General features: G+C 45.2%; 1 protein-coding gene across 5 annotated transcripts in view; it reads left to right on the top strand.

The window, feature by feature from the left end:
• The window catches only part of DPY19L1 (dpy-19 like C-mannosyltransferase 1), a 61,406-nt gene continuing 35,261 nt past the window's right edge, over positions 1-26,145 (top strand). For 2 of the 5 annotated variants that reach the window (XM_059655839.1, XM_059655837.1), the window contains exons 1-7: positions 6-467; positions 15,261-15,285; positions 15,872-15,959; positions 18,071-18,208; positions 21,083-21,203; positions 21,793-21,886; positions 25,864-25,921. In XM_059655839.1, coding sequence (XP_059511822.1) covers positions 176-467; positions 15,261-15,285; positions 15,872-15,959; positions 18,071-18,208; positions 21,083-21,203; positions 21,793-21,886; positions 25,864-25,921 — 816 coding nt within the window. In that variant the 5' untranslated portion in view covers positions 6-175. Of the gene's footprint in view, positions 468-15,260; positions 15,286-15,871; positions 15,960-18,070; positions 18,209-21,082; positions 21,204-21,792; positions 21,887-25,863; positions 25,922-26,145 lie in introns of all 5 variants that reach the window. The other 3 variants (XM_059655838.1, XM_059655836.1, XM_059655840.1) reach the window with 2 other exon arrangements.

Here is a 26,145-nt window from a genome sequence, read left to right as displayed (position 1 = left end):
AGGCAACGGCGGCGGGCGCGCGAGTCCGGCGCCTCCTCCCGGCCGCAGCGCTAGGCAGGCAGCCGCCGCCCGGCCTCGCAGCTCTCCCCGCCTCCCGGCCCGCCCTCCGCCGGGAGTGAGCGGCGCCCCGGCCGCCGTCCGGGCGCGCGCAGCCAGAGGGCGCGACTATGCCAAGATGGTCCTGCAGGCGCGGAACAAGCACCGGGAGGCGGCCCCCAAGTCGCCCCAGCCGCCCCGCGCCTCGCAGTCGCCGCGGAGGGGGACGCCGGACGCCGGAGAGCCCGGGCCCGAGCGCGCGTCCCCGTCCCCCGGGCGCAAGGGCGCCGCGGGCAGGAAGGGGCCCCGTGCCGAGCCCGCCGCGCCGCCCTCCGGGGGTGGCCTCGGGGGGCGCCTGGCGGCCGGGCTGCGCGGGGCGCTGGGCCTGCGGCGCGCGGGGCGCGGACGGACCTGGACCACGCTCCTGCTAGGTGAGCAGCCCCCGCGCGGCGCCGCCGGACGCGGAACTTCGAGCCGCGGGGTCCCGTCCTCCGCCGCTCCTCTCCCGCTCCCCGCCGCCCGCCCCGCCCCCGGGCCCGCCAGTTGGCAGCCCGCTCCGCTCCGACTTTTCCCGGGACAGCCGCGTCTCCTCCGCCGCCGCCCTCCCCCCGGCTCCGGCCGCCGGGCTCCCTCCCCACCCGCTCGCGGTCTCTGCTTTTAAAAACATGGCCCCGAGATCAACAGCTGCGGGTCCCCGCCGCGCACTGGCCGGTCTGCGCTCCGGAGACCGGGCGCTGCTGATTGGCGCGCGCCGCAGCCGCGTCCTTATCTGGGCCACTGCCCGGCGGGTGTTCGGCTTTGGGTCAGAAGCGAGCCATCGAGCCCAAAGCTAGAGCACGTTCCCTGTCCTAGAAAGTTGCTAAACTTATTACATGTGAGCCTGCCTTTTCCTCCTTGGCCGCCAACACCGCAGGGGGCACTTTATTGGCGATTCCCCTCCACAAGTCACTTTCCAGGGCGTTTTGGGTGTCCGAGCCTCATTTCCTTCCTGCGACCTGGGACCTGGGAAGGTTGGTGTGGAGGCCTCGCCTCTCCTCCCCTCCCCTCCCGCGGCCAGGCACCGAAAAGGATGATGTGCAAGGTGCCGAACCACACAAAGTGGAAACCTTCCCTGGTGTGGGCCGACGTCAGCTGGCCTTTGTTTCGTGATGTGCATTCCGAGAGGGCAAGTTAGGGCAGTTTAGGTAACAGGCCTCATTTTTCTAAGTCAGCCGGTAACGTTCTCTAAAGCCGCTGCCCCTACGAATGCCACTAACGGGCGCTGGCTACTGAATTGTTTAACTGCTGGAGATTTCTCTCTTATTAACCTTTCCAATTCCCTTAGGGAAGCAAAAGGATTTGGAGCTCAATATAGGCCGGGAAATGGAACCCAGCAAATCACCTTCCCCTGAGAGCACAGCAGCCACTCAAATCATAAAAACCCAGACTCATCACTGCGTGTGTGTGTGTGTGTGTTAGTGATGGGCTCAGAAAGATTGTTACAGTTATCGGGGTACTTTATTTCCCATTGTGGAGTCAAGCCTAGAAAACCCAGACTCTCGGTATTGTTCATTCCCTGTCCTTTCAGCAGGCGGGCTGGAGAAAGCTTGGGGTGTGCAGCCAGGTGAGTTCACCTGGGGGAGGCAGCATGGTACAGCGGATGAGAGGACTCCAGGTTCCATGCTGAGTGGTGAAGTTTGGTTTGAGTTTCAAGTCATCTCCTTTGTGAACCTTTCCTTCTCTCTTCTCCACCCCCTCCCTACTTCACGGGAATGTCCTGAGGAGCAGAACTGAAGGGTGTCCCCCAAAACGTACAGTATACACACTTTCCCAGCTGCTAGCTCAATTTTGAAAATGAAATACATTTTAATAAACGCTGCCTTTAAAATGATTCCAAGTGTGTGTATCCATTTTGGGGGACACCCTGTCTATGGAAAGGCACTTTGTGTCTAAAGCATTTCACAAGTTTTAGTTGCTTCTATGAAGGCAGGCGGGTGCTGCCTGCCTTCTGGTGGCAGAATGAAGTTGCATTTTTCGTGAATGGCCAGTGTAAACATTCACAAGTTTATACTGAGGTAGGGGATGGCGGTGCTTCCTCAAGGAGGTGCAGTAACAAGTCAGAAAGAATACCCATTGCCATTTTCTCTGGTGCCTGTTTTCTTGTCATTGCATTTTCTTGGAATCTTGTTATATTGGGTAGCTGTGTTTGGATTTAGCGATGCCCATACCTAAATACAGTGTCGTGTGAATATAGCAGTGGGCCGTTCTATCTGACTCACCCCTTTGGCGATTGGAAGGAGGCCCAGTGAAGGAACTGTCTCATGTTCCTGGGTTTCTGTTGGCCACTGACCTCCAGATGTATGGACTTAGGTGACTAGACAAAGGTCTAGAGCAGTGATGGTGAACCTTTTGAGCTTGGCGTGTCAGCATTTTGAAGAACCCTAACTTCACTCTGGTGCCGTGTCACATATAGAAATTTTTTGATATTTGCAACCATAGTAAAACAAAGATTTATATTTTTGATATTTATTTTATATATTTAAATGCCATTTAACAAAGAAAAATCAACCAAAAAAATGAGCTCGCGTGTCACCTCTGACACGCATGTCATAGGTTCGCAATCACTGGTCTAGAGACTTCTGTCCTTGCTAGCCATCTGCAAAGGCCACAGGACACCTTGAGAGATGGTTCTGGAGAATGATAGGACCTGGATGTTCGTTTCTTTCTCTGGCCCTTTACTCTGGATCTTGCACAGACGAGCAGCATATAGACATTTTGAAAACCGCCTCATTTCCTCTCTTCTATCCCCTGCAGAATGAGTGAGAGTTGGGCTGACCCTGTACAGTCTTTAGCGTGGGACTTTGCTGTGACAAAAATGGCTTCATTTATGTTTAGGGAGAAATTTTAAAACTTGAGTTTCCTTGATAAGACTACGAATTTTTAAGACTACGAATTTTTAAGAGTTAGAAAGTGACTTGGGGGTCCCTAAATCAGTTTCTCTCATCTCCTTCGTAAGTGCTAAGTGCTAGCTACCAAGGGGACCCTTTCCACAGTAGGGCAGTGTTAAACATTGTTTAAAAATTCATTGTAATAAACACGTCTTCCGCATTTGGGGCCACGACTTAGGATTTATTTAACACTAACAGTTGAAAAGAAGGTTCTTGAAATGTTCTTTAGGCGTCTCAACCCAGTAGCTTCCTGTATTAGCCAGGTAGGCCGTGCTGCAGTCAGGAAAACCATGGCAATGTTTCTCAGACTTCTCTGACCACAACCCACAGTAAGCAATAGGGTTTACGTTAAAATCCGCTCGCATCCTGAAACTGCAACCCAATGCTGTGTGCTTCTCTGTCTCCGGTATGTCCTGGCAGGAACGTCTAATACAGGACTGTTTTCAGAAGTCTGAGCAGGCGTGAGGAGTCCACAAAGGGTCCTGAAGCCCCAGGCACTGTGCACAGTGGGAAGGTGCTGCCCCTCTGGGCCTGAAGGGGCGGGGCGCTGTCAGCAGCTGCACCCCAGGAGGGCTGTGCCGGGAGCAGGACCCCGGGGAAGAGTGGCTCCAGACGCTCTGCTCTGCAGGCCTGCGCTCTGCTGGTGCCTCTCACTGCTGACCCCCTGGAAACCCTGACACGGGCCCAGTGAGGGGTGTGTAATCAGCCTCCGGGGGCTGGGAACGAGGCAGAGGAGAGGAGAACTCGCCTTTGGAGAGGCACGTGGAGATGATGCACACGTGATTTATTCAGTGTCATGTAAGAACACGTACCCCACGTGTGGAGTGCACTCTGATTTCCTACCTGCCCTTTTGAAAATGCTGTTGATAGGCCATTAGGCTGTTTCCTGTCTTACTGTGCTGACCCGTAGTTTGCAGACCCTGCCTTCGAAGAGCTGCGTTCTGCCTCTACCTGTTTCAAATTAGGTAGGTGCCTGGGCGCAGCGTCCAGCTTCTCTGAGTCTCAGTTTGTCCACGTGAAGATGGAGCTCTGGACGGGACTAGCGGTCCTCAGCCTTAGCTGTCCCCGGGAACTTTAAAGTCCGGGGGGCTTGGCCAGTGCAGTCAGAACCTGGGGCTGGGGTGGAGCGGGGGAGCATCGGTGGTTTTAAAGTCTGATGCCCCATTTCTCTCAGAAGCAGGCTGCCTGGCCTCCTGAGCTGACTTCCTAGCAGGAATCCACTGGAACTGAGTGAACCTCCTCCCGCTTCTCAATGCGGACACAGTCCAGGTTCTGGAAGCTTCTCCCAATCTCAGTTGTTTTCCTGACACGGGCTCTGAGTTGCCATTTATCATCATGTGGCTTATCTGAATTAGGGTTCGAAGAAGAGTGACGAAGTTCTTGTCCCCGCGCCCCTGGTCACAGTGGGAAGACAGAGGCTCACCGAGAGGGCTCTGTGCTCCAGGGAACGGGGAAGGGTGCTTTCCTTTGCGGAAGTGAAGGGTGTGCACGTTAAATGTCTGCGGTGAAAGACCAAAATGTAAGATGCCGTTTACTAAACAAACATCATCAAAAACGTAACCTGCCCGGCCAGCGTGGCTCAGTGGTTGAGCATCGATTCCCTGTCAGGGCACAGGCCCGGGTTGCGGGCTCGATCCCCATGGTGGGGCGTGCAGGAGGCAGCCGATCACGGATTCTCTGTCATCATTGATGTTTCTCTCTCCCTCCCTCATCCTTCCTCTCTGAAATCAATAAAAATACATATTTAAAAAAACTAACCTGAGTGTGGGAAAGATAGCCGGTGGTGAAACTGCTGTTTCATCGCCTTCTGTGTGTCCTCCTCGCCTCTATCCTATCACCAGTGGAAGAGAAGGTACAAGGTGGGCAGAGGAAGAGAGCGTGGGGTGCAGCGGGCAGCATGCGCCACTGTGGGCAGCTTAGCATGTGGGAGAGGAGAGGGTGGTGGGCTCCAACATGAGATGGGCACAAACCAGATCTTCAGGAACCTGGGTTTTTATTCCTAGCGCGCTGGAAGCCGCGGGGGGGTGGGGGTGGGGAGGGTTGGGCAGGGGTTGGGCAGGGGTTGGGGGGGGGGGGGGCTCTGGCGAGGGCCGGGTTGGAAAGAAAAGATCCAGCATTCTGTCTTCTCTTGGGCGTGTTACCCTGGAGGCGTTTGTGCGATCCCAGTGGAAATGTCCAGCAGGCGATGGGACGTCAGAGAAGAGGTCTGAGTGGAGACAGCCATGGGGTCACTGGCAGTGGGTGGTACTCAGCGCGTGGAGCTATCACAGCACCTTTGCTGACACGGGCTACTGTGTGCCAGGCATCGTTCTGAGGGTCTGAGAGAACCCACTTCACTGCTCCCTCAACCCTCACCCCGACACTGTGACTGATCTACCAGGTGGGGGATTGAGGCCCACAGGTGTTAAGGCGCCCAAGATCACCCCTAGGATGTGGGAGGGCAGTGATTTGAATGCAGGTGATGTGCCTCCAGGCTGCATGCTCTAACCACGAGGCTGTGTTTCACCCTTTGCAAGCCAGTGTAGTGAGGGAAGAGAGGTAGCCCAACACTTGGTGCTCGATAGCGTTACTTTTCTTGTTTCTCCCTTCTTCAGGGAGAGAGGACTGCACATAGAGAAGCGGAGTAAGACGTGGGAAGAGCATATCGGGCGGCATGGGGCCCAGAAGAGCTGAGGGACTGAGGCTCAGGAGCCACCGCCGTCCTGGGGGGCTTGCCTGCGAAGGCGGAGGCGTGGCTGAGCGCGGTGCTGAGTGTGTATTAATAAGGAGATGTCGGACCTATGTATTTCCCAGTGGAAGGGTGGGAATTCAGGATTTAAAGTTTTTTTTTCAATGTTTAAAGCCATTGTTTTTTTCTTTCTATACTTCTGGTTAACTCTAAAGAATGTTCGTAGTCCCTTAAACATATTAAGAGATACAATTAGAAGGATTCTGAACCCGACATTCATGAGTACTCAAATAAATAACATATGTGATGAGTTTAGTATAAATATGATGATATATTACCAATTTGTGATTGATTTGTGGTCGTACTATGGCATCAATAGTAAAAGATACAATTTTATTGTATACATATGCATATTTGGATGTTGCTAAAATTTAAACAGTAGCTGTTTTTGTAAGTTCTACACACTGAGCTGTTTGGCTGTATTGATTTCTCTTAAAGGTTATGTAAATGTGCTCTAGCCAGTTTGGCCCAGTGGATAGAGCATCAGCCTGCGGGCTGAAGGATCGCGGTTTGATTCCGGTCAAGGTGGTCAAGGGCACATACCTTGGTTGCAGGCTCCCTCAGTATTTCTCTCTGTGTTAACCTCTCTCTTCCACTCTCTCTAAAAACCAATAGAAGAATATCCTTGGGTGAGGATTAAAAAAAAAAGAAGTTTATGTAAATGAGATGCGTTATCATAGGGACCACAGCCTGTGTGTTGCTGGTTTTCTTTCGTTACCATTCTAATGATTACCAGTCATCAAAGTTAGTGAAAATTCCATCTATTTCTAGGTCAAGACCATTATGCGGATGTTTAATTCCAGAAAAGGCGGTCTCGTTTCATAGGAAAGATCAATTCTGCATGGATGACCTTTCGTAACTCGAGAATCATTGAATAGGAATAAATGTAAAAAGTGGAAGAAATAATTTTCAGAGCACATAGATCTACAACTATTGGAACTGTTCTTTGTTTTTTTTTTGTTTTTTTTTTGCTTTAGTATACTTTATTTTCTCAGCATTTTCACTGTGTGTTTTTTTTAATGCATATAAATTAATAGTTCACATGTCTTCATGTTTGTCTGTCATGTGTTCTCTTGTTCAGTTTTCTTGCCAAAGTTACCGATGGTCAGGTGTGTTTTTCAGCACTGTCACTACACATAATCCGTGTTCAGATGGCATTTTGTCATTTTCATTTATAGCAGCAAATGTTAACATAGTAGCATAGTCACCAGAATCGAGCACAGGGGTTCCAGGGTGACTCACTGCACTGAGCAAGGATGCAGTCGGCTTCATCATCAGTCGCACCCACTGTGTCTGAAGCACAGGTATAAGTCACTTGACCAATTACTTTTGAAAACTTGCCTTCATGACAATGTTTCTAATTTGAGAAGATGGTTGTAATTGAGAAGAGTGAGGCTTTATTCATATTCTTATAGCAACTCAGGTTTGCCTTCATGTCACCGCCCTGCGCTGTTTTCTCCTGTTGACTTCCGGGCACTCACACAGCTTTTCGTAAGGCCGCCTTCCAGTGCGGAACGGAAACCTCGGATGTGTCCCTACATTTTAATACTGATCGTGAAGAACTTACGTCACTGGCATAGTGCTCCTGTTTTCCACTGTGTCTAACATTTTTTAAGACCTTCTTTCTCTCTTTTCTCATCTTTGATCTCCATGGAGATTTCATAAAGGTTACTTCCTGCAGTCTCCCAGGGGAGGAACTGACTTCGGCCAGGGAGCGGCAGCATCGTTAGTGAGCTCGCTGGTGAGGCTGGGGTTGAAGTGCAGGGCGCAGCACATCTGTCAGGTTGTAGGTGTCGGATCGGCAGTCTGAGGACCGTCATCAATATGTGAATGGGAAGATGACCTCACATGTTCCAAACCTGACAACTCTTTTAGGAAGAGCACTGCTTTGCTGGCTGCTGCTCACATAAATATTTAAAAAATGTGAAAACTTACTTTATGTCTGTCTTTGTTTACATGCTTAGCTATATTCTCTTAGGTGTGGTGACGCACGCTTCCTATGCTCCCATTAAACCTTCGTCCTGATTTTTCAGTTCCTTCTAAGGACTTTGCTCCTGCACATCAGTGCCTCCTTTGGTGACTGGACTCGGGCACTCCCAGCCGGGGCGCTCCAGGCCCCTCCGGTTGAGGAGCTCTGCTGAACCCCCTCCTGGTGCTCATGGCTGTCTGAGAGCTGGACACATTGTGTGTAGAGTGGGCCAAGGTAGGCTCACAGTCGTAAACAAATAAATAATACAATAATACACAATACCAAAGAATAAACTTTCGCGTATGCCCAACTGTAAACCTACGTGTGCCCACCCCTGCATATAGTGAGTGGGACTCAATAAATATCCTCTCATTATTGTCATTGCCATTTATAGTGATGGGAATTCCTTTGTCATGTTGGACAGCTTTTTTATAGCTGTCTTCTTTTCTGCCTACTCGCCATAAATCCCACCTACGTTGTAATCATATCATGAGAGCTACCCCCCAGTCCCACTTTGTAAACCTGCCCTGACAAGGTCATTACTGACCTGCCTGCTCAGATTCCGCACAGTTCACGGGCTGCGCCATTTCCCTGAGTGCCTATTGTGTTCTCTCGTTATTTATGTGCCCAAACCTTATCTCGGAGATTGGATCTCTCAGGGCACAGGTATTGGCTGGTATTTCTTTAATGGTCTTCTCGGTTCCTGGGAAAATGTGCCGTGCAACTAGTAGTCATTTAGATATTTGCTGACTTTAAAACCCACACAAATCTCGGTGCTGGAGAGAAGGGGGGAGCTGAGCGTGTGATGTGCGTGACTGCTCCCTCTTTCCCTGCCCGGGCCCTAAAGAATGTCTCCACTTGATAGTTTACTGCACAGAAACTGGGCTTTGTTTCGTTCTAGACACTATACTGGTAGACTAGAAATATTTATTTCAGTACAGTCTATGGTTTTATAATACACTGTTCTTTCTGTAATGGGCATGCTCTGGGAAGTTTAGAAAGCTTAGATATTGTCTTTAGGTGTTCAGGTTCTTATTGAATTGAGCACATGCTATAATTTCTCTTACATGGTGACAGTCACTTAACATTCTAAGCCAGTGAGGTGCCAGGCACCATGCCAGGAGATGGAGATAGTAAGATGAATTCACCAGGAGCTCAGCCTCAAGGCGTTGCTTCCAGCAGAGGAAGCTGCTGGGGGTGACTAGCTACCAGGGCTGTGGAAGGTACAGCTGGGGCGGAGGGCAGGCTCCCCCAAATGCCATTTAGCTTTGGAGGACGGAGGAGGCGTTTTCAGGCGGGAGCAAAGGCATAGCGTCCTGAAAGCACTTGATATTTTGGGGGGTTGTTGCCCAGTGCCCCAGCGTGAAGGCTGCGGGTAGGGATTAAGTGGAAATCGGCCAGTCATGTGATGTGGGCTCCGGTGTGAGCTATGGAAGTCCTGGGGCTTTTCTAACAAGGGCTGAGTTGCTAGGTCTGTACATGTACAACTTGACTGTGTTCTCCATGAGTTGACCTGGGACAGGGATGCTCTTTACTGGTGACTCAGCTACTGGAAACAAACATTTATTTTATTTATTGTTGACATTACAGATGTCCCCAATCCCCCCCCCCCCCACACACACACACTTTATCCACCTCCACTCAGACACCCCCCCCACTCCCCCCCCCATGGATGCTTGAGAACAATCAGAAGTTGTTAGTCATAGCAGGAAGGGTTTGTGTGTGGAATTGTCAAGGCTGACTTGAAAACCTTGTCTAATAGATTGAAGGGACGTCCTTAACCTCTTTTTGTCATTTTGTCATTTGAGGGTTAGGGAGGCTAAAATTCTTTAGAGGATTTTAAGCATGGATTAACCTCAATTTAGGAATAAGTTGTATTTTTAAAATTCACAAGTCTTTTGGACTTAGAATGCATTTCTCCATATAACATTGTCACTAGGTGAGGTCATCCTAAGCCCACAGATGGGAAAGGAGGCAGCTCTGTCCGGCTCGGAGTCAGAAGTCCTGGGTCCCCTGGTGCTTGCCCCTGCCAGCCGTGTGCCTCGGAGAAACCCCCTCGTGCCCGTTGTCCTCCCTCTCTAGGTTGCTGTGAGAATCAGGAGAGCTGGGGAAGGTGCTGTGTCGCTTAAAGCACATGCTAGTTACGAGTCACGTGTCGGGGAGAATGACTGTCCCAGGTGGGGAACGTGTGGGTCAGGAAGGCATGTCGCTGGCTGCAGGTGAGCACAGAGCCCCGGAGATGCAGCCCACCATGGCTCCAAGTGTTGCTCTCACTCCTTGAGGAGGAGGAGGAGGAGGGAAAGGACTTCAGCTGCAGAGGACTCGGCTGAGGAATCTTAAAAATGCAGATCGTGCCCGGCCAGCATGGCTCAGTGGTTGAGCATTGACCTGTGAACCAGGAGGTTACAGTTCAATTCCTGGTCAGGGTACATGCCCAGGCTGCAGGCTCGATCCCCAGTGTGAGTTGTGCCTATGCAGGAGGCAGCTGATCAGCGATTCTCTCTCATCATTGACGTTTCTATCCCCCTCTCCTCTTTCAAATCAGTAAAATATATTTTTTAAAATGCAGATTGCAGGGCTCTACTTCCTGGTCACCTGGTTGGGGTGGGATGCCTGGAGAGGGTCCAGGAGAGGTGAGAGCTAGGGAGCTTGGTGGGTAGAGCCCTTGAGGATGGTCAGAACGCAGGGAAGAACCCCGCCCCATTTCTTTCTGGGTTCCTGCCCTCCTTACTGCTGCTAATGCTGCGGCCAGGCGGTGGGGCGGGGCAGGCACTGGACTTGTCTGTGTGGAGCCATCAGAAGGCAAGAACAAAGGCCTGGACCGCCTTGGGGGCGGCGGCGGCTGGAAGGAAGGGCATCAGGGGGAGCAAGAGCTGCTTTAGGACTACAGGAGCCCCGTCTGATGGAGCACAGGCCTGGTCCCTGCTCCTGGTACCCCAGCTCCATTCCTGGTACCCCAGCTCTGGGCTGCCAAGCACAGGAAGCAGGGGGCCTATTTGCACTAACTCTATGGTGACTATTTTTGAAAGAAAAACAAAACAAAAATACAGAAACAACTATTACTCGCACATGTGTGTATGTGTGTCCATCAATCAGAGTTTATTCAGCTTTGGGTCATGATGTGGGCGTGATTTAGGTGATTCCATTTCCCCCCTAGTGATACCAAGTTGTGCGCATTCGCTCAGCAAACATTTGCGTCTGGCTGTGCGCTCAGCTGAGCGCTCTAATAAAGGTCAGTGATATTCTGTTTCGTTTAAACAAGATCGGATAAGAGAAGAGGCTGCTCCAGTCCCATAAGACTGAAAATGGATAGAATGTGACATATAATGTGGCACAACATTTCTTTACCCAGAAAGAGGAAAGGGGGTCCAGTTTCGTTTCAGAGTGTTGGTGATTTATGTGCTTCCAGCAAAACTGAAGAGCCTTTCAGGTTTCTCAGCCCTGGGATCGCAGTGTGGAATTAGACCACGAAGCAGACCTTTCCTTGAACACCTTCTTGTTACCGAATAGGCTTATGTTCTGATTTTAAAAAGAAAACAAAGACAACTTGCTATACTTACCTCAGTACCTTGGAATGACAAGATATAGCATATGTATTCAAATGGAAAAAATGGATTATCAATTTTGTGACACTTCCAAAAAGAGTATAAACTGCTTTGATAATCACTAGAATAAATTTAGAGAAAATCAATTTTAAGCTCTTTTGTAGGCAAGAAGGTAAGAAAGGTTCTTTAGGGGGCCTTCAGAAGCTTTTATCACTTTATGTGTTGATGCTTAAATTACATGCTCACAAGGCCATATCTACTTGTGCTTTCATTTTGAAATGACATACATATAATTTATTTCAATTTTTAATAAGTGAAAGCATAGCTCTACATTTTTATATAAAAACCAGTGGCCCAGTGCACAAATTCATGCACATTGAAAGGAAATTAATTAGAAGAAATATTTTAATATTGCTATTTGCCCTTTATAATAGAAGTGTCAGCCAAATTCACGATTGACAATGACAGATTGAAACGCACGTGTGCGATTGGCACCAGGAGAGCTTTATATGTACTGCGCATGTGCGAATCAACTTAGCCTTTTATATATATAGAATAAACTTGCTTAATTAGACCTGCTTTCTGATTTAGCTAAACTTTTTCCAGCCCAGTGAAGCACCCCAACTTCTCTTTCAGGTAATTGTCAGCAACACAGCAGTAAATATCAACACAAAGCAGATCATGCAGGGAGAACAAAGGGTAAAATATTTAACTGCAGCAGCGTTTGACTATATTCTGTGCAGTGAGAAAACCTGAAGTCATTTTCAAGGTCCACCATTTCTTCTTTTCAGTTGGGTCAAGTTTCTAAGCTTTCTAAATCTCCATTTTCCAGCTAATGAAAATAAAATAGGATTCCACTGAGTCTCCTATCTATCTACTTCAGGATTTTTGTGAGGATCAAATGAGATGAGGCATGGGAAAACGTTTCACAGACATTTGGTTAAAGTGTAAAATGTTTCAACCTGGCTATAAAGTAAGTTGTGTTCTGGGCTGAAGAAACTCCAAGGAGGCTAGTCGCTAGGGAGAGGAAGCTGGGCATTGCTTCGTGACCTCATTAACCTGGTGCCCATAGCCACCATTTAGGGGCTGGGCTGAGCTGTGAGCCTCATTTTGCTCCATGGGGTCTCGGCAACATCGGCTGTGATTCTGCGATTTGGTGGGCTGTCTCTCTGGGGTGGTGGTGGGGCCTGTGTCCCACTTGGGGGAAGCTGAGTGTTGCTTTGTGAGTGCCAGGCCCGTTTCTCTATAAATGACCAGTGCTCGTTATGGCAGCTCCTGTGTCGAGCATCTCCCCCCTGGTGGTCAGTGTACATCATAACAACTGGTGGGACTGTTGGACACTTAGCATATTAGCCTTTTATATATATAGATAGCTTCTATAAAACATACTGCCTATATCTACAGGTGAACTGCAGCTTTTTCCCTTTTATCTTTAATACTAAAAAAAAGATAGGGGGGAATAAAATACTTGAGAGTAAAGAGGCCTTGGCCTTTGTCTCTCCCACACCCTAGTCCCCTCAGGGCATGGCTGTGAGGTCACAGTCCCTGCCTGCAACTTCCCTTTCTCTGTTTACTTGCTTTGTTTCCTTGGGCAAGTTACTCAAGTTTTCTGGGCCTCAATTTTTTATCTGTGAACTGGGGCAACATTTGTACCTACCACATAGGATAGCTGTGAGGATTTATTGAGGTGGTTCAAGCAAAGCACTAAAAGTTTCTGGCCTGTAATAAGAATTCAAATATTAGCTACTTTATTATGCTTACTACTACATGAAAGTGAACAAAGGCATTCACAGTGTTGAGCACATTATTAATGGACCCAGAGACTGTGAAAGAGTGCCATCCAGATGCCAAGAACTCCAGGAATTGTTGACTCCGGTGCTGTAGGAATTGAATGGAAGGTGTTACAGAAGGTACCACAGGCCACTCTGTACCGTCCACCCTTCTCCTGAGAAAGTAGAGGAATGATGGCGTTGAGAAATCCTGTTCATCACCCGGGAATTGTGGAGGTCAAGGCCAACTTAAAGGTTATAGCGTGAAATCAATGCTGTTAGTCAGCAAAACACAGGATGCACTCTTTTAGAGAGTTGCTTAGTATTCTACAAGTTTATTGTCAAATGGGAAGAAGAAACTAACACCCAAAATATAAAATAGAAGCAACGTTATTATTTTCAAATATTGTTTAAAATGGAGAATTGAAGATGACAAACCAAAAAATCTCTACAAATTAATTGTTTAGTAAAAAAATCCACAAATACATGTATTACAAAATAAATACACTTGAAAAATAAATACATTAACAATATCTAGTATATATAATGAAAACATGATTTTGTGGATATTAGCAGAAAAAAACGTTTTAAATTCACAGGAAGACTTAATAAGAAATATGAATTGACTGTATTAAAGATGTATTAACTCCACTGATAGGATTTTTGTCAAGGGCACTTGAAAAGCAAGATGAATAATGGAGGGTATATATCATGTGTATGGATATGAACATATGGAATTATACTGTAAACGTGTGGGTTCTTCCCAAATTAATTTATAAATGGAATCCCAATTATATTCTCAAAGGGATTATCAAAGTATGACAGGTCTTCAGTACGATAAAGGTGGCTTTACATTCTGTGAGAGAAGAGTGATTTATTCAGAACATTATGGTTAGATCATTGAGTACGCAAAGCCCACATTGTATTATGGTGGGGTGAAGTCTTGAATGAAAAGGAAGCGGATGGTGTTTGTCCACAAGAAAAAAACCCAAAATTTCCAAAGGTCAAAGTATCATATACAAACAAATGTCAAATGATAAGCCTCGTTCAATATTTGCAGGTTCATTGATCTAGAGAGTAACCCTTCGCCTATCTCTTAGGCAAAGTGTATTATTTTAAAGATATAAACACTTCTTTAAGAATAAGGCAAAGACCTGAGCTATTTTCATTGTCCGGTTCCTTAGTAATTATTTAATCGGAAGCCTGCAGTAAGGTGAACCTTGAGATATAAAAGAACTGAATGGTACTTTCTAGATTCATCTTAATAGGTTCTTTGTACTTGGACAGAAAGCAAACTATTGATTCTGTTAAATAACAATTCAGATGGGTAAATTTTAAAGATCTAATCGCCTTTATTGAATGATTCATGAATTGGGCAGCCTCCCATCCAGCAAGTAGAAAGGAGCTCGGCTGGGCTGTGGAAAGGAAAGGTTTTTAAGGCAGGGGTGGGATGTGGGGAGTGTGGGGGGTGTGGGGTGGGGGGTGGGGGGGGGTGGGATGGGATGTGGGGTGGTGGCATTATTAGCCAAGAGTGCATTGTTTCAGCCAGGGTTGCCCTCCTGAGGGGACGGGGAAGGGCCTTCCTGCAGCGAGTGACTCCAGGTTGACTGGTTACAGGCTGCGTTCCTGCACAAGCCGAAGCTGCAGCTACGTTTGGCATTAAGTCATGGTTCGCTGCTGCAGGCTCAGCTCCACTTTGGTCTGTTTGTTAACAATTCTCATATACTGATTTTATTATTAGCCTGTGTTCTCGCTCTTTCCTTTTCTTTACTCCCTTTCCCTCTCCATCTCTCCTTTCTTTATTTCATTTTAAGTTTGTTTAAAAATAGTAACATGTGTCAGAGGAACTCAGGTATTACAGCAACATGTGAAAGTTACAGCTCCCTATTTGCATCCGCCCCAGCCCCTCCCTGAAGTCAGCATCCTTCTTCCTCCCAGGCCAGCCCTCGCCATTGGCTGCTGCTCTCACGGTGCTGTTTGTGGATGTTTCCCTCAGAGGCCACCTTGTACAGTTTGGGGCAAATAATAGGCCTTCATATATTTTGTCGAAAGAGCGAGTGAAAATTGTAGACATATGCTTAATTTGCCTAATTCCTTTGCAATTCAACCAACTGGTATTTTAAGCAGAGTCCTGGGGCTTCTTTTGAAAAGAGAGTATTCTTCTCCCAGCCCCTCCAATTCCAACGCTTATGCATCCCTACCCGTGCGTGTCTTTGTAATGGTTTCCGTTAAGTTGAGAACATTTCTTTATGTTACCATAATAATCTAATATTTTTTCCCTTCCAGCTGCTGTTGCCGCCGTGCTGCACTGGTAAGATTGTTTTTCTCCTGTGGTCCTCTTTCTGCAGATCGTTATAACTTACCTTCCCTATCTTCCTTCGCTGTAAGGGGATCATTTCAGTATGATCAGGGTGAATATATATAATCACATGCAACACAGGAGTCTGAAAAAGTAGTTTAATTGATAAATCAGGTCAGAATAATAGAATTTTTTAATAAAGAGATTCATTATTGAAGAGGTTATATTTGAGACTCTATTTCGCTTAACATTACTATAGTGTTCATGTTGCGAAGATTAATTTTTTTAATCTTCTGGATAGAGAGAAATATGAATTTCATTAATCAGACATTTCTGAAATGGCAATTCAATGACATTTATAGTCTACAAATTTTATTGTACTTGGCTTAAAGTATTTTCTGGTTCATTTTAACTTTAAAATCTAACTTGAATGTGTTTTCTTATAGAGAGAAATTTTAGTACCGACGTAAGACATACTGAGCAGAAAAACAAATATGGGTCCCATTGTATTTGCATGATGTTATGAAATTATCTGCAGATTATTAGATAATTATTAGTAAGTTTCAGCATAGTTGCTCTGTTGCTCTTGTTTTTGCAGGAGCCACATAACACACCTCTTTGAAAATGATCGTCATTTTTCTCACCTCTCAACATTGGAAAGGGAGATGGCTTTTCGCACTGAAATGGTTAGTTTTCATGTGGTATTTGATTGTAGTATTTTAGAAATCTAAAAATGTTAAGCTTTTTCTTATGGAGATTTTCAACGATGTTCCAGAGTAGAAAGAGTGGACACCTGCCATCTCCTCATCCCCCAGGTTAACACCAGGACACAGCCATTTCTCGTTTCATCCACACCTCACACCCCCCCCCCCCTTCCTCAAAGCAGACGTCAGCCTTACATCATTTCATCTGTAAACACTCATATGTATCTTTTGGGAAGGACTTTTTTGTTGATGACAGTCCCTTTATCACGCTTGAAAACAGTGAACAGCAATTTTTAATAACATCGAGTGTCAATCCCTGTGTAAATATCTCGATTGACTTTTTTTTTTTACAGTTAGTGTGTTGGTATGTTTGAATCAGGATCCAAACATTGCATTTAGTTGATGTATCCTTATTTCTCTCTTAAGCCTTTCAATCTATAAGTTCCTCTTTCATTTTTGTTTTCCTTGCTATTTATGTTTTGAAGAAGCCTGGCCATTTGTCCTATAGAATTACCCTCAGTAATTCATGTATTTAATATGTTCCACTGTCCCAAATGTCCTGGAAATTGATAGATAAGAGTCTCGATAGCTGAAGGTTTGATTTTTGGGGGGAGGGGCAGGGATACTTCAGAAGTGGGGCTGTGCACTGGCTGTACCAGGTGAAGAGGCATGCGTAACTGGTTATCTCACTTTCTGTGATGTTGAGATTGATCTATGGCTTTAGGTATTGTCATAGATGGCCCTCACCCTAGGTCAGTTATTTCATTAGGATTTCCAGATGATGACTATCTATTCTATTACCTTTTCTGCATTATTGACTGTAACTCTTCTATAAAGGACTTTCCCATAATATTTATTTGGTTTCTCTGGGGTGTACCTCATACAGATAAGGCGGGGTCCTTCTTGATTCCTTCTAGATACCACTTTTCGGAAAAATTAGTAGGTTCTCTTGCATCTTCTCATTATGATCTGATGGGTTGAACGTTGTATAAACTTACCCATCTGTAGGTGCTGAGAGCCTTGCAGTTGGCTCTCTGTCCTCTTGACAGGACCTCACCAGTGTCCTGTAGCTTCCTTACTTTCTGGTCCTGTAGACATTTTATCTCCTGACCTGGAATTGTCCAGTTTTTCAAGGAGCCCTGATTCCTTTCAGTGGCAAATGGTATTTAGAGACCACAGTTTTGGTGCTAGATATGCTCATTGCTGCTATTTTATGTTCGATTGACCTTTTAAATAAATTAGAATTAGAAACAGTCTTTTTAAGAGAAAATAAATCGTGAATTTATCTTCATATTTTTAAATTCAAATTTAGTATTTCATGGTTTTTACTTATTTTATATTAAATTTGTATCTTTTCTGTTAGCCTGAGAATCTTGGTTTGAAATTACTTACTTTTGAAGAATAATAGTGCCAAAGGTATTGTTAAAAACGTGATTAAAATATGATAGCTGAAAACAAGTTAGGACTTTCTTGCATTTCAATATGACTTAAGGATACATAGTAGGGATGCACAGTAAAATTGCTATATCTTAAAGTTATTGGAAATCATCTCCCAACTTGATAGTTAATTTCTTTCTTTAAAATTTTTTTGACATGTAGGTATTTAAATTTGTAATTTTATGATTAGTAAGATATTTACATGATTCCAAAATCAAACTTACAGAACAAGAATTCTAATAAGCTGTTAGGAGAAACATTTTTGGCCAGGTAAGAATTTGTGGCGCATAGTAAATTTTAAGTTCCATAGCAAACCACTCACCCTATTCATAAGATAGCCTCCTCCAACACTTACATTATATGGGTTTTCTTAAATGAGGTATGCTGAGTTATATTATTTTTTTTTAATGTAGAAACTATTTTTGAAGCTCTTTTGAACCCATTTGATTTAGTTAAGACAACGTTATACTAAAATCTGTAGGTTTTTGCAACCTAAGAATTTATCAGTGGTTAGAAACCTGTGAAGTTGATTGTAGCTATTACTTACTTGATTGCTTTGTTTTTGAAACACAGTGTACTTTACGCTTTTTTAAAGCTAATAAGAGGTACAGTAATTATGTGCTTTTTATTATAACTATAATATGTGCTTATTTCAGGGATTGTATTATTCCTACTTCAAGACGATTGTGGAAGCACCCTCGTTTTTGAACGGAGTGTGGATGATTATGAATGATAAGCTGACTGAATATCCCCTTGTTATTAATACATTAAAAAGGTTCAATCTTTACCCTGAGGTAAGTTAGTTTTTTTAATTGTGATTGTCTTACTTAAAAAAAGAGTGTTATTTGTATTAAATGCTGATTCTAAATCACAGATATGATTCAAAATAAATTTTATTCTATTTTAAAAGAGAATGTATCTCTTGGAAAGGAGTGTGAAGAGCATCCTTAGGTTGAAGGGCGTTAACAGATCAGTGGGGACTGTTCTGACGGTGGCGGAGGAAATGTGCAGATTGTGTGGGTGGTGTGCTTGAGGGGAGTGTGACAGGGCAGCACCGTTCATGTCACATGTCACTGGCCACCGTGCTTCTTCCTTCTCCGGATGCTTCCTGTAACGGGAGGTATATTCTTCCGTGGCCCACCCTCCAGGCAGGGAGGAAGGCAGTGACATGAGTAACTGGTTTGGGCCTCTCCTTTACCGTCCCTGCTTTCAGGCGACACATCCCTGCGCTCCTCCAGGGCCCAGCGGAGCCGTGCCTTCCTCAGTGCTCGCCTCTGACCTGATGGGTGGTGCTCCGTTGTGCCCACTTCCCCTGGGTCCCTTTTTAGCACACCGGCTGCCAGCAGCACGGCCTGATGCCAGGCCGGAGGCCTCGGTCTCTGCAGGGTCCCGAGCCCTGGCTCAGTACCAGTACCGAGCGGGGCTCCCGCTCGTCTCCCAGTGAGTGAGAGGAGTTGAACTTGCAGGTCAGTGAGTTAGCCCGGCTGATGGATGGGCAGACAGGCCAGTCAGCCGCCCCCCGGCTCCGTGCTCTCCTGCTTCCTGAGGACTTTCTATAACCACGGACACATTGCTTCTGCAGAAAGAAGATCCCAAGAAAGATGGGATCACATGGCACTGTTTGTAAAATAAATGCCTTTTGTCTTTTAAGACTATTTATAACCATTTCCCATGTCATCTCCTTTTCCATAGCATCCTTTTTAATGGCTGTGTGCGCAATGTACCATTGTTTATTTAGTTCATCTTTTATGAAAATTCTGCTTGTTTTCAACTGTTTAAAATACCCTAACACTGCAGTAAGCATTTTGAACTCAGTCTTTGCACTTGTAAAAAATATCCTTATTTTTTACACTGTAACCTGTTGATGCGGAGCTGTTGAGTTGAACAGAATACATATTTGAATGGTTGTACATGTCGCCAAAGTGCTGGCCAGCTAGGTTACAGCAGCTGAAATTCCCCTGGCAGTGTTTGTGAGAAGCTTGTTTACTGAGTCCTTGCTACTGTGCGTAATCCTTTGCCTTCTCTCTGTGTGTGTATGAATTTACAGGAAAAAATGCATTTTCACTTTAAAAAGTACATTTTCATGCCCTTTGTCTAACTTGCCATTGAAATTTTATAAGAGCTCATTTATTATGTGGAGAATGTTAATACTATGTTACATGGATACAACATTTTCCCCCAGCTTTTTGTTAGCCTTTTAGCTTTGTGCATGATGTGTATGTGTTATATCTGTGAATTGTTTTAATTATTATTTTCTTTTATTCTTATATTAAAAAATCTTTTTAATTGTGATAATTATGTTGTTAAGATTTACATTTTTAGCTTATCTGGAGTTTGTGTTAGTGTAGTGTGGGGTAGAGTCTAATATTTTTTCACAGTGGTCGTCTGTGTGACCTACCACTCTGATGTGTGCACCATCTTCTCCCCACATTCATTATTATACACAACATTATTGTACATTTATGCTTCTGTTTTTGTTTTTATTTTTTACATATATCTTTATTGATTTCAGAGAGGAAGGGAGAGGGAAAGAGAGAGAGAAACATCAACGATGAGAGAGAATCATTGGTCGGCTGCCTCCTGCACGCCCTCTACTAGGGATCGAGCCTGCAACCCAGGCATGTGCCCTTGACCAGAATCGAACCCGGGACCCTTCAGCCCGCAGGCTGATGCTCTATCCACTGAGTCAAACCAGCTAGGGTACTTGCTTCTGTTTTGGACTTTGTATTTAATATGGCCTTCGGTTGAGGTCCTGAGGCCGACTTTGAGATTTCCTGCAGGACGTGTGAGGAAGGGATGCCCTTAGGGTCAGTGCCAGGAGGTGGAAGAAGGAAGCAGGGTTCGGCGGGAGGAGGAGTTGGGCTGTGGTGCAGTCACTATAAAGACAGCAGCCAGTCCCATGGGAGCCCTGGAGCTGGGAGGGCGTTGCACAGTTGTCCTACCTGGAGGCAAGGGCTCTGGGACTAGTCAGTCAAAGGATGTAGTTGTCCTTGGGCAGTGAGTGTGACCTTTAGTGAATTTACGCATTAGCAGAGGGTAGTTCCCGGAGAGGGACTCAGCTGAGAGCTGCCAGCTACCATCCTCCCAGCTGCTGGGGCGGGAGGGCCTCAGGCCTGGAGGTCTGGGTGGCAGTCCGCCACCCACATGGGGTGCTTTGATCTGTTGGCTATTCTTGTGCCAGGATCACACTATTTTAATTGTAAGTAATACTTTTATGTGTGTTAGGACAGCCTCTTCAGTTCTCTCCTTTTTGTAATTCTTCTAGATAAAAGTTCCTGACAGATACTTGAAATTTGTTTAGTATTGTTTTATGTGTATGAATTACTTTGAGGGATTCACATCTCAAAAAATTAGATCTATTCAGGAAGACATCTCTCTGATTGTTCAACTCTTCTATGTTCCTCAGTAGTTTTATAGCTCTTGACCATATAAATCTTGCATGTTTCTGGTTATATTTTATTCTTGCTGGTGGGTGAGTGTTGAGGACTGACCAGCGAGGAGTCTGTGTTGGGGAGTGTCAGGCTCACCTTAGTAGACTTCAGAGATGCCCAGTAGATGGTACCGGAAGGGAAAATTGGACAATGATCAAGTATCTTAAAACTATTCCAGTAATGAAACTTTAGAGGCTAATATCTTTCCTCATAATGTCTCTATTTTTTAAAAATTAGGTCATCTTAGCCAGCTGGTACCGAATTTATACCAAAATAATGGACTTCATTGGCATTCAGACCAAGATCTGCTGGACGGTCACCAGAGGGGAAGGACTCAGTCCCATCGAGAGCTGTGAAGGTAAGTTTCTCTCTGCGACCTTGTCCAGTAGGTTGTTGCAGCCCAATAGACTTACCCAAACGTACGATCTGAACAACCACCATTTTATTCTGCTCAGGGACGCGAGGAGTCAGGATGTGGGCGGGGCTGCAGGGCTAGTCCATTTCCCTGATGAGAGGCCTCGGCTGGTCCCCAGTGGCTGGGAAGACTGGTGTCACCTGGGGGTGCTACACTTTCCTTCTGGCTCCTGGGCCGTGGTGACTGCGAGGCTGGGCTCAGCTGGGATGCCGGCATGTTCCCTTGCCAGGCAGCTTGGCTTTTGGATAGCGTGCACCTCAGGTGGCCTCTTGGGACTTCGCCGCAGCAGTCACATCGTGTGGCTTCTGCGTTCTCTGTTGAAGTCACAAGCCCAGGCGGCCCGAAAGCCGGGGGTAGACCCCGTACTCCCGCACGAGGAGTGTCTCCACGGCTGTTCCCCTTCCATCTCAGGGCCGCAGTGGTGTGTGTGTATGGGTGGAAACCAAGGCACCATTTTCAAAATGAGCATGTTTACTATAAACTGCCAGATGCATGAAGTAATTTCTAGAGCATATGTTTTGTTCATTTCAAGGATTGGGAGATCCTGCTTGCTTTTATGTTGCTGTCATTTTTCTTTTAAATGGACTGATGATGGCATTATTCTTCATTTATGGCACATACTTAAGGTAAGACTGTTCATTGAGAATATTTTAGTTTGTGTTTTAATAATGTTTACTAGAATAACCTAAACACTGAGAGTAGCATTAAAATGTGGTTCAGTTTTATAACAATGCCATTTCTGATATCTCTGCTTGTAGATATAAAATTATTTGGATGATTTCACCATTGTCATGGCCAGCCAAACTGAAAATCATTAGAGGTTTAAATACAACGTGGTGGGCTTATGTGATACATTTTAGGTATTCGTAAGCATTTGAGCATAAGCAATATGTGTTATTTACATAAAATGTAATGGGAAGGACCACTCATTACCAGGTGATGTCAGTGGCTCTTCCTTTTCTAATGTTAAACTAGGAATATATTCTCTGCAGGTATTTACCATCCGACCTGATTTACTAGTAATTGATTAGCATTCCTGCCCTAACCGGTTTGGCTCAGTGGATAGAGCGTCGGCCTGCGGACTGAAAGGTCCCAGGTTCGATTCCGGTCAAGGGCATGTACCTGGGTTGCGGGCACATCCCCAGTAAGAGATGTGCAGGAGGCAGCTGATCGATGTTTCTCTTTCATCGATGTTTCTAACTCTCTATCCCTCTCCCTTCTTCTCTGTAAAAAAATCATTAAAATACATTTTTTTAAAAATTGAGCAGCATTCCTAAAACTGAAAGATTGAGCATTTTCTATGGGTTTTTCTATTTATTGCTCTCTTTTTTGACAAGTCTCCATGCTGTTTACTTGTTGAACTATTTTACCATGAGAGTATCCTTAGAACATTATTTTTTCCTGCTAGCTGATTCTTCGTATGACAGAAGTATGAGCATAGTATACGTGTGCTTTTCAGTTTGAGTTCGTGAGTTTGAATCTGCTATTCTCCCATTGTCTGCTTTACTTTGCAAGTGTGGCTTTTCATGTTAGTGCCTCTGTTGAGCTCTTAGCTCAGTGATTGAGGATACAGCAGCTACTCAAAAATATTTATCAAATGCGGTACCAGGTAGATCAGTTGAGAATATATTTGCATATAGATTGAAGATACTTTGATGCTAAGATTTCTGACTTAAGTCTAAGAACATCTTTTTAATGATTTAATTGGGGGAGACTGAAATGAAAATACATGATTTAAATGTGTGAAAAAATTTGTTTTTGAAACGAGACAACTTAACCCAGAGTTAAGTTGACCAGGAGAGCAGGCTGACTCGTGGGGAGCACGGCCAGCGTGCCGTGTGTCCTGGGAGCAGGAGGGAGGCTGGGCGTCTGGTCCTCTTGCCGAGCGCTGCCCATCTGTCTTACGGACGGCTTTATTACATTTGGGAGATTAGATTTTAAGTAAGAGAAGTTAAAATATGGAAATGACATTATTGCTGAGTCGCTAATCTATAGCCATGTTCTTTTTTCATTGCAAGAAGGATTTCTGTGCATTTATTAAAGTCATCATTCAGTATAATTTCCTTAAGTGCCTGTTATAACCGTTACTTCAAAGGCTGAAGGTACAGTACCCACGGCAGAGTGTCCTTAGCTGTCCATTGTCCTAGGCTGTTGTGATTAAGGCCGGAGGGCAGATGTGCTGTATGGAAGCTCTGAGTCGGGTGGAACCTGTTAACATTGAGTTTTTATGTCATTTGAGTAAATGACGTGGGAAGCAAGATTACTGCCAGTTCTTTGGTTTGCCTTTACATTATAATATCTATCTATCTATCTATCTATCTATCTATCTATCTATCTATCTATCTATCTATCTATCTATATCTATAGCAACGAAGGTCTTTCAGGGCTGTACTGTAGGGGTGAAGTGTTTTGTCAGCTTAACTGAAGTGGAAGTTACATATAGAAGAATGTCTCAGAAGGGATTGGGTAGGAAGGAGACCTAGTGAGTTAGGAGACACTGTCTTCTGTGTGAGAATAGAATAAGGTGACGTTGGCAAGACACTAGAAGAACGCCTGCCCTCAGAACACATTTTTAATTGAATGAAGTGAATAAATAAACTGAGCTCAGGGTTGCCATATCAAAGGCACAATAAGAATGTATATCTATCACATAAACTTCATTGGCATTCACTAGTTGCGGAAATATTTTTTCAATGGACTCACCTGAAGCTTTCCCTCTGTAGATTCCACGCTTTCCTTAGAGCTAGGTGTTTACTGAAGAAATGCACGTATAGCACTTGTGTACCCAGCTCTAGCCGAAGCTCTTCACTGTCATCAACTCATTCATCCTTAGGGTTAGCCTGTGAGGTCGCTTAACCATTTTATAGGTGAGGAAACTGAGGCACAAGGACATTAAGTAACTCTCCGAGGTCATGTAGCTAGTCAGGTGCAGATGGATTGCTTTGAATCCATGTCACCGAAATGTGTAGGAAAAAAGAAAATTATCAAGTTATTAAGCGTCAGAACTGAAGCATCTACATTCTTACCCCCTCATTTTATATCTGATGAACTCGAGGCTCAGAAGGTGAGTGAGATGTGTGAGCAGAAGTGGTAGGTGTTCAGCAAGCTCAGAGAGCTTTACAATCTGCACCACGGCAGCTTTTGTATTTTCTGACAGTTGTTGGTCATATTGCAAAAGAAACTTTTTTAACCACTAGGGCATGCTGAAATACCAACTGATCAACTGTAATGGGGGGAAATCAGTTTTAAGTGTTCTGGTTAGTGCATCTTTTCTGTGTAGCAAAATTAAAGGACCCCTGTGGTATTCTCTAAGGACGGAGGGGGGAGAGGAGGTGCTGGGCACTGTTGTGGAATGATTGGGAGTCACATTGTGTCATGGTGACGGTCACGCAGCATTTCTTGTAGCTAGGCAGGGAGAAAGTGCACCAGGAAACGTGCCTCCCTGGCGAGCGAGCAGAGCTGTCTGCACTCAGGGGAGGTGCTGCCCCATAGCCTGCATTATGGTGGAACACTGAAGGATTTCGAGGTGGGAAGACAGGAAATGCAGAAGAATTATAGGAAAATATTGACATCTCACTACACAAAATGAACTACATAAAATTCAGATTTCTGGTAGAATACACCATACATTATACCAAGAGACTTTGTCACACAAATGATAATAAAAGAAAATGATTTCCCTAATCTTTAACGAGGGAAGCAGACCATCCAATAGGAAAAAGGGCAAGAATGTGAACAGGCAACTCACAGAAGAGAAAATGCACCTTGTCAGGCAAAACCAAACAAAAGCCAGCCCCACTGCGATGGCGCTCTGTGTGAGAGGCAGGAAGCACAGCTCACAGCACCAGCGAGGGAGCGTTCCCACCCGTGTGATGGCAAAATGGGGCAGCCCGGGCCCATCAGTCTGTGTTACAGAGAAGGGGGTGTGGATGGTACCGCGTTTTCTGGAAAGTTCACATTCTTTGACTTGGCTGGCTCACAGTTAGGTCTATCCTATAGAACAGTGGTTCTCAACTTTGGCTGCACGTTAGAATCACCCGGAAATCTTTTTAAAATCCTGATTTCTGGGCCTCATCCTCTGGAAATTCTGTTTCTTTGCTATGGGGTGGGGCCACAACATTAGTCACAAAGAAACAGAATTTCCGGAGGATGAGGCCCAGAAATCAGGATTTTAAAAAGATTCCCGGGTGATTCTAATGTGCAGCCATGGTTGAGAACCACACTGCTATAGAATGAAAGCACCAGCATTTTCCTATAAGGGTGTTTATTTGAACTTTTTAAAATTATTTCAGCAAGGAATTGAAAAATACCTATCTGTCCAGTAACAAAAGGGCGGGACAAATTGCAGTTCATTTATACTGTGTGATAGGTGACATCTGTTCAGAAGAGTGCCTTGGGTTACATGTATTGATTAGGAATAATCTTCGTGATAAATTAATTAGAAAAGGAGCCCATTCCAGAGGCATGTTAATAGTATGGTCACGTTAAACTATGTTGGTAATGGGTCAGAGAAGGATCTGGAAGGATGGACGCACACATGTGCTTGCAGGGTTGGTTGGGCCTGGCCTGGATTCTGACCTGAGCGCGTTCTCTCCTCTTGCAGCGGCAGCCGGTTAGGAGGCCTGGTCACGGTGCTGTGCTTCTTCTTCAATCACGGAGAGGTAGGAGTCACCAGCATCATGTTCAAAATCCTTGGGGCACTTTACTTCCAGAAATACAAAGTTTATTCTAGGATAGTCAAATACTTTTAAAATTTTAGGAAATTTTTACTTATTGAAAATGCAGGTTTCTTTTTAATATTTAATGTCTTTACAATTTACAATAGCATTTACAATAGCATTCTTTAAATGCTATTCGACCTTATTTTGATTCAAATTTTAAACAC

The sequence above is a fragment of the Myotis daubentonii genome, chromosome 10, assembly GCF_963259705.1.
Source record: "Myotis daubentonii chromosome 10, mMyoDau2.1, whole genome shotgun sequence".
NCBI classification, from domain to species: domain Eukaryota; kingdom Metazoa; phylum Chordata; class Mammalia; order Chiroptera; family Vespertilionidae; genus Myotis; species Myotis daubentonii.
Note: the sequence above shows the minus strand (reverse complement) of the source record. Positions and strands in the feature narration are given on the sequence as shown.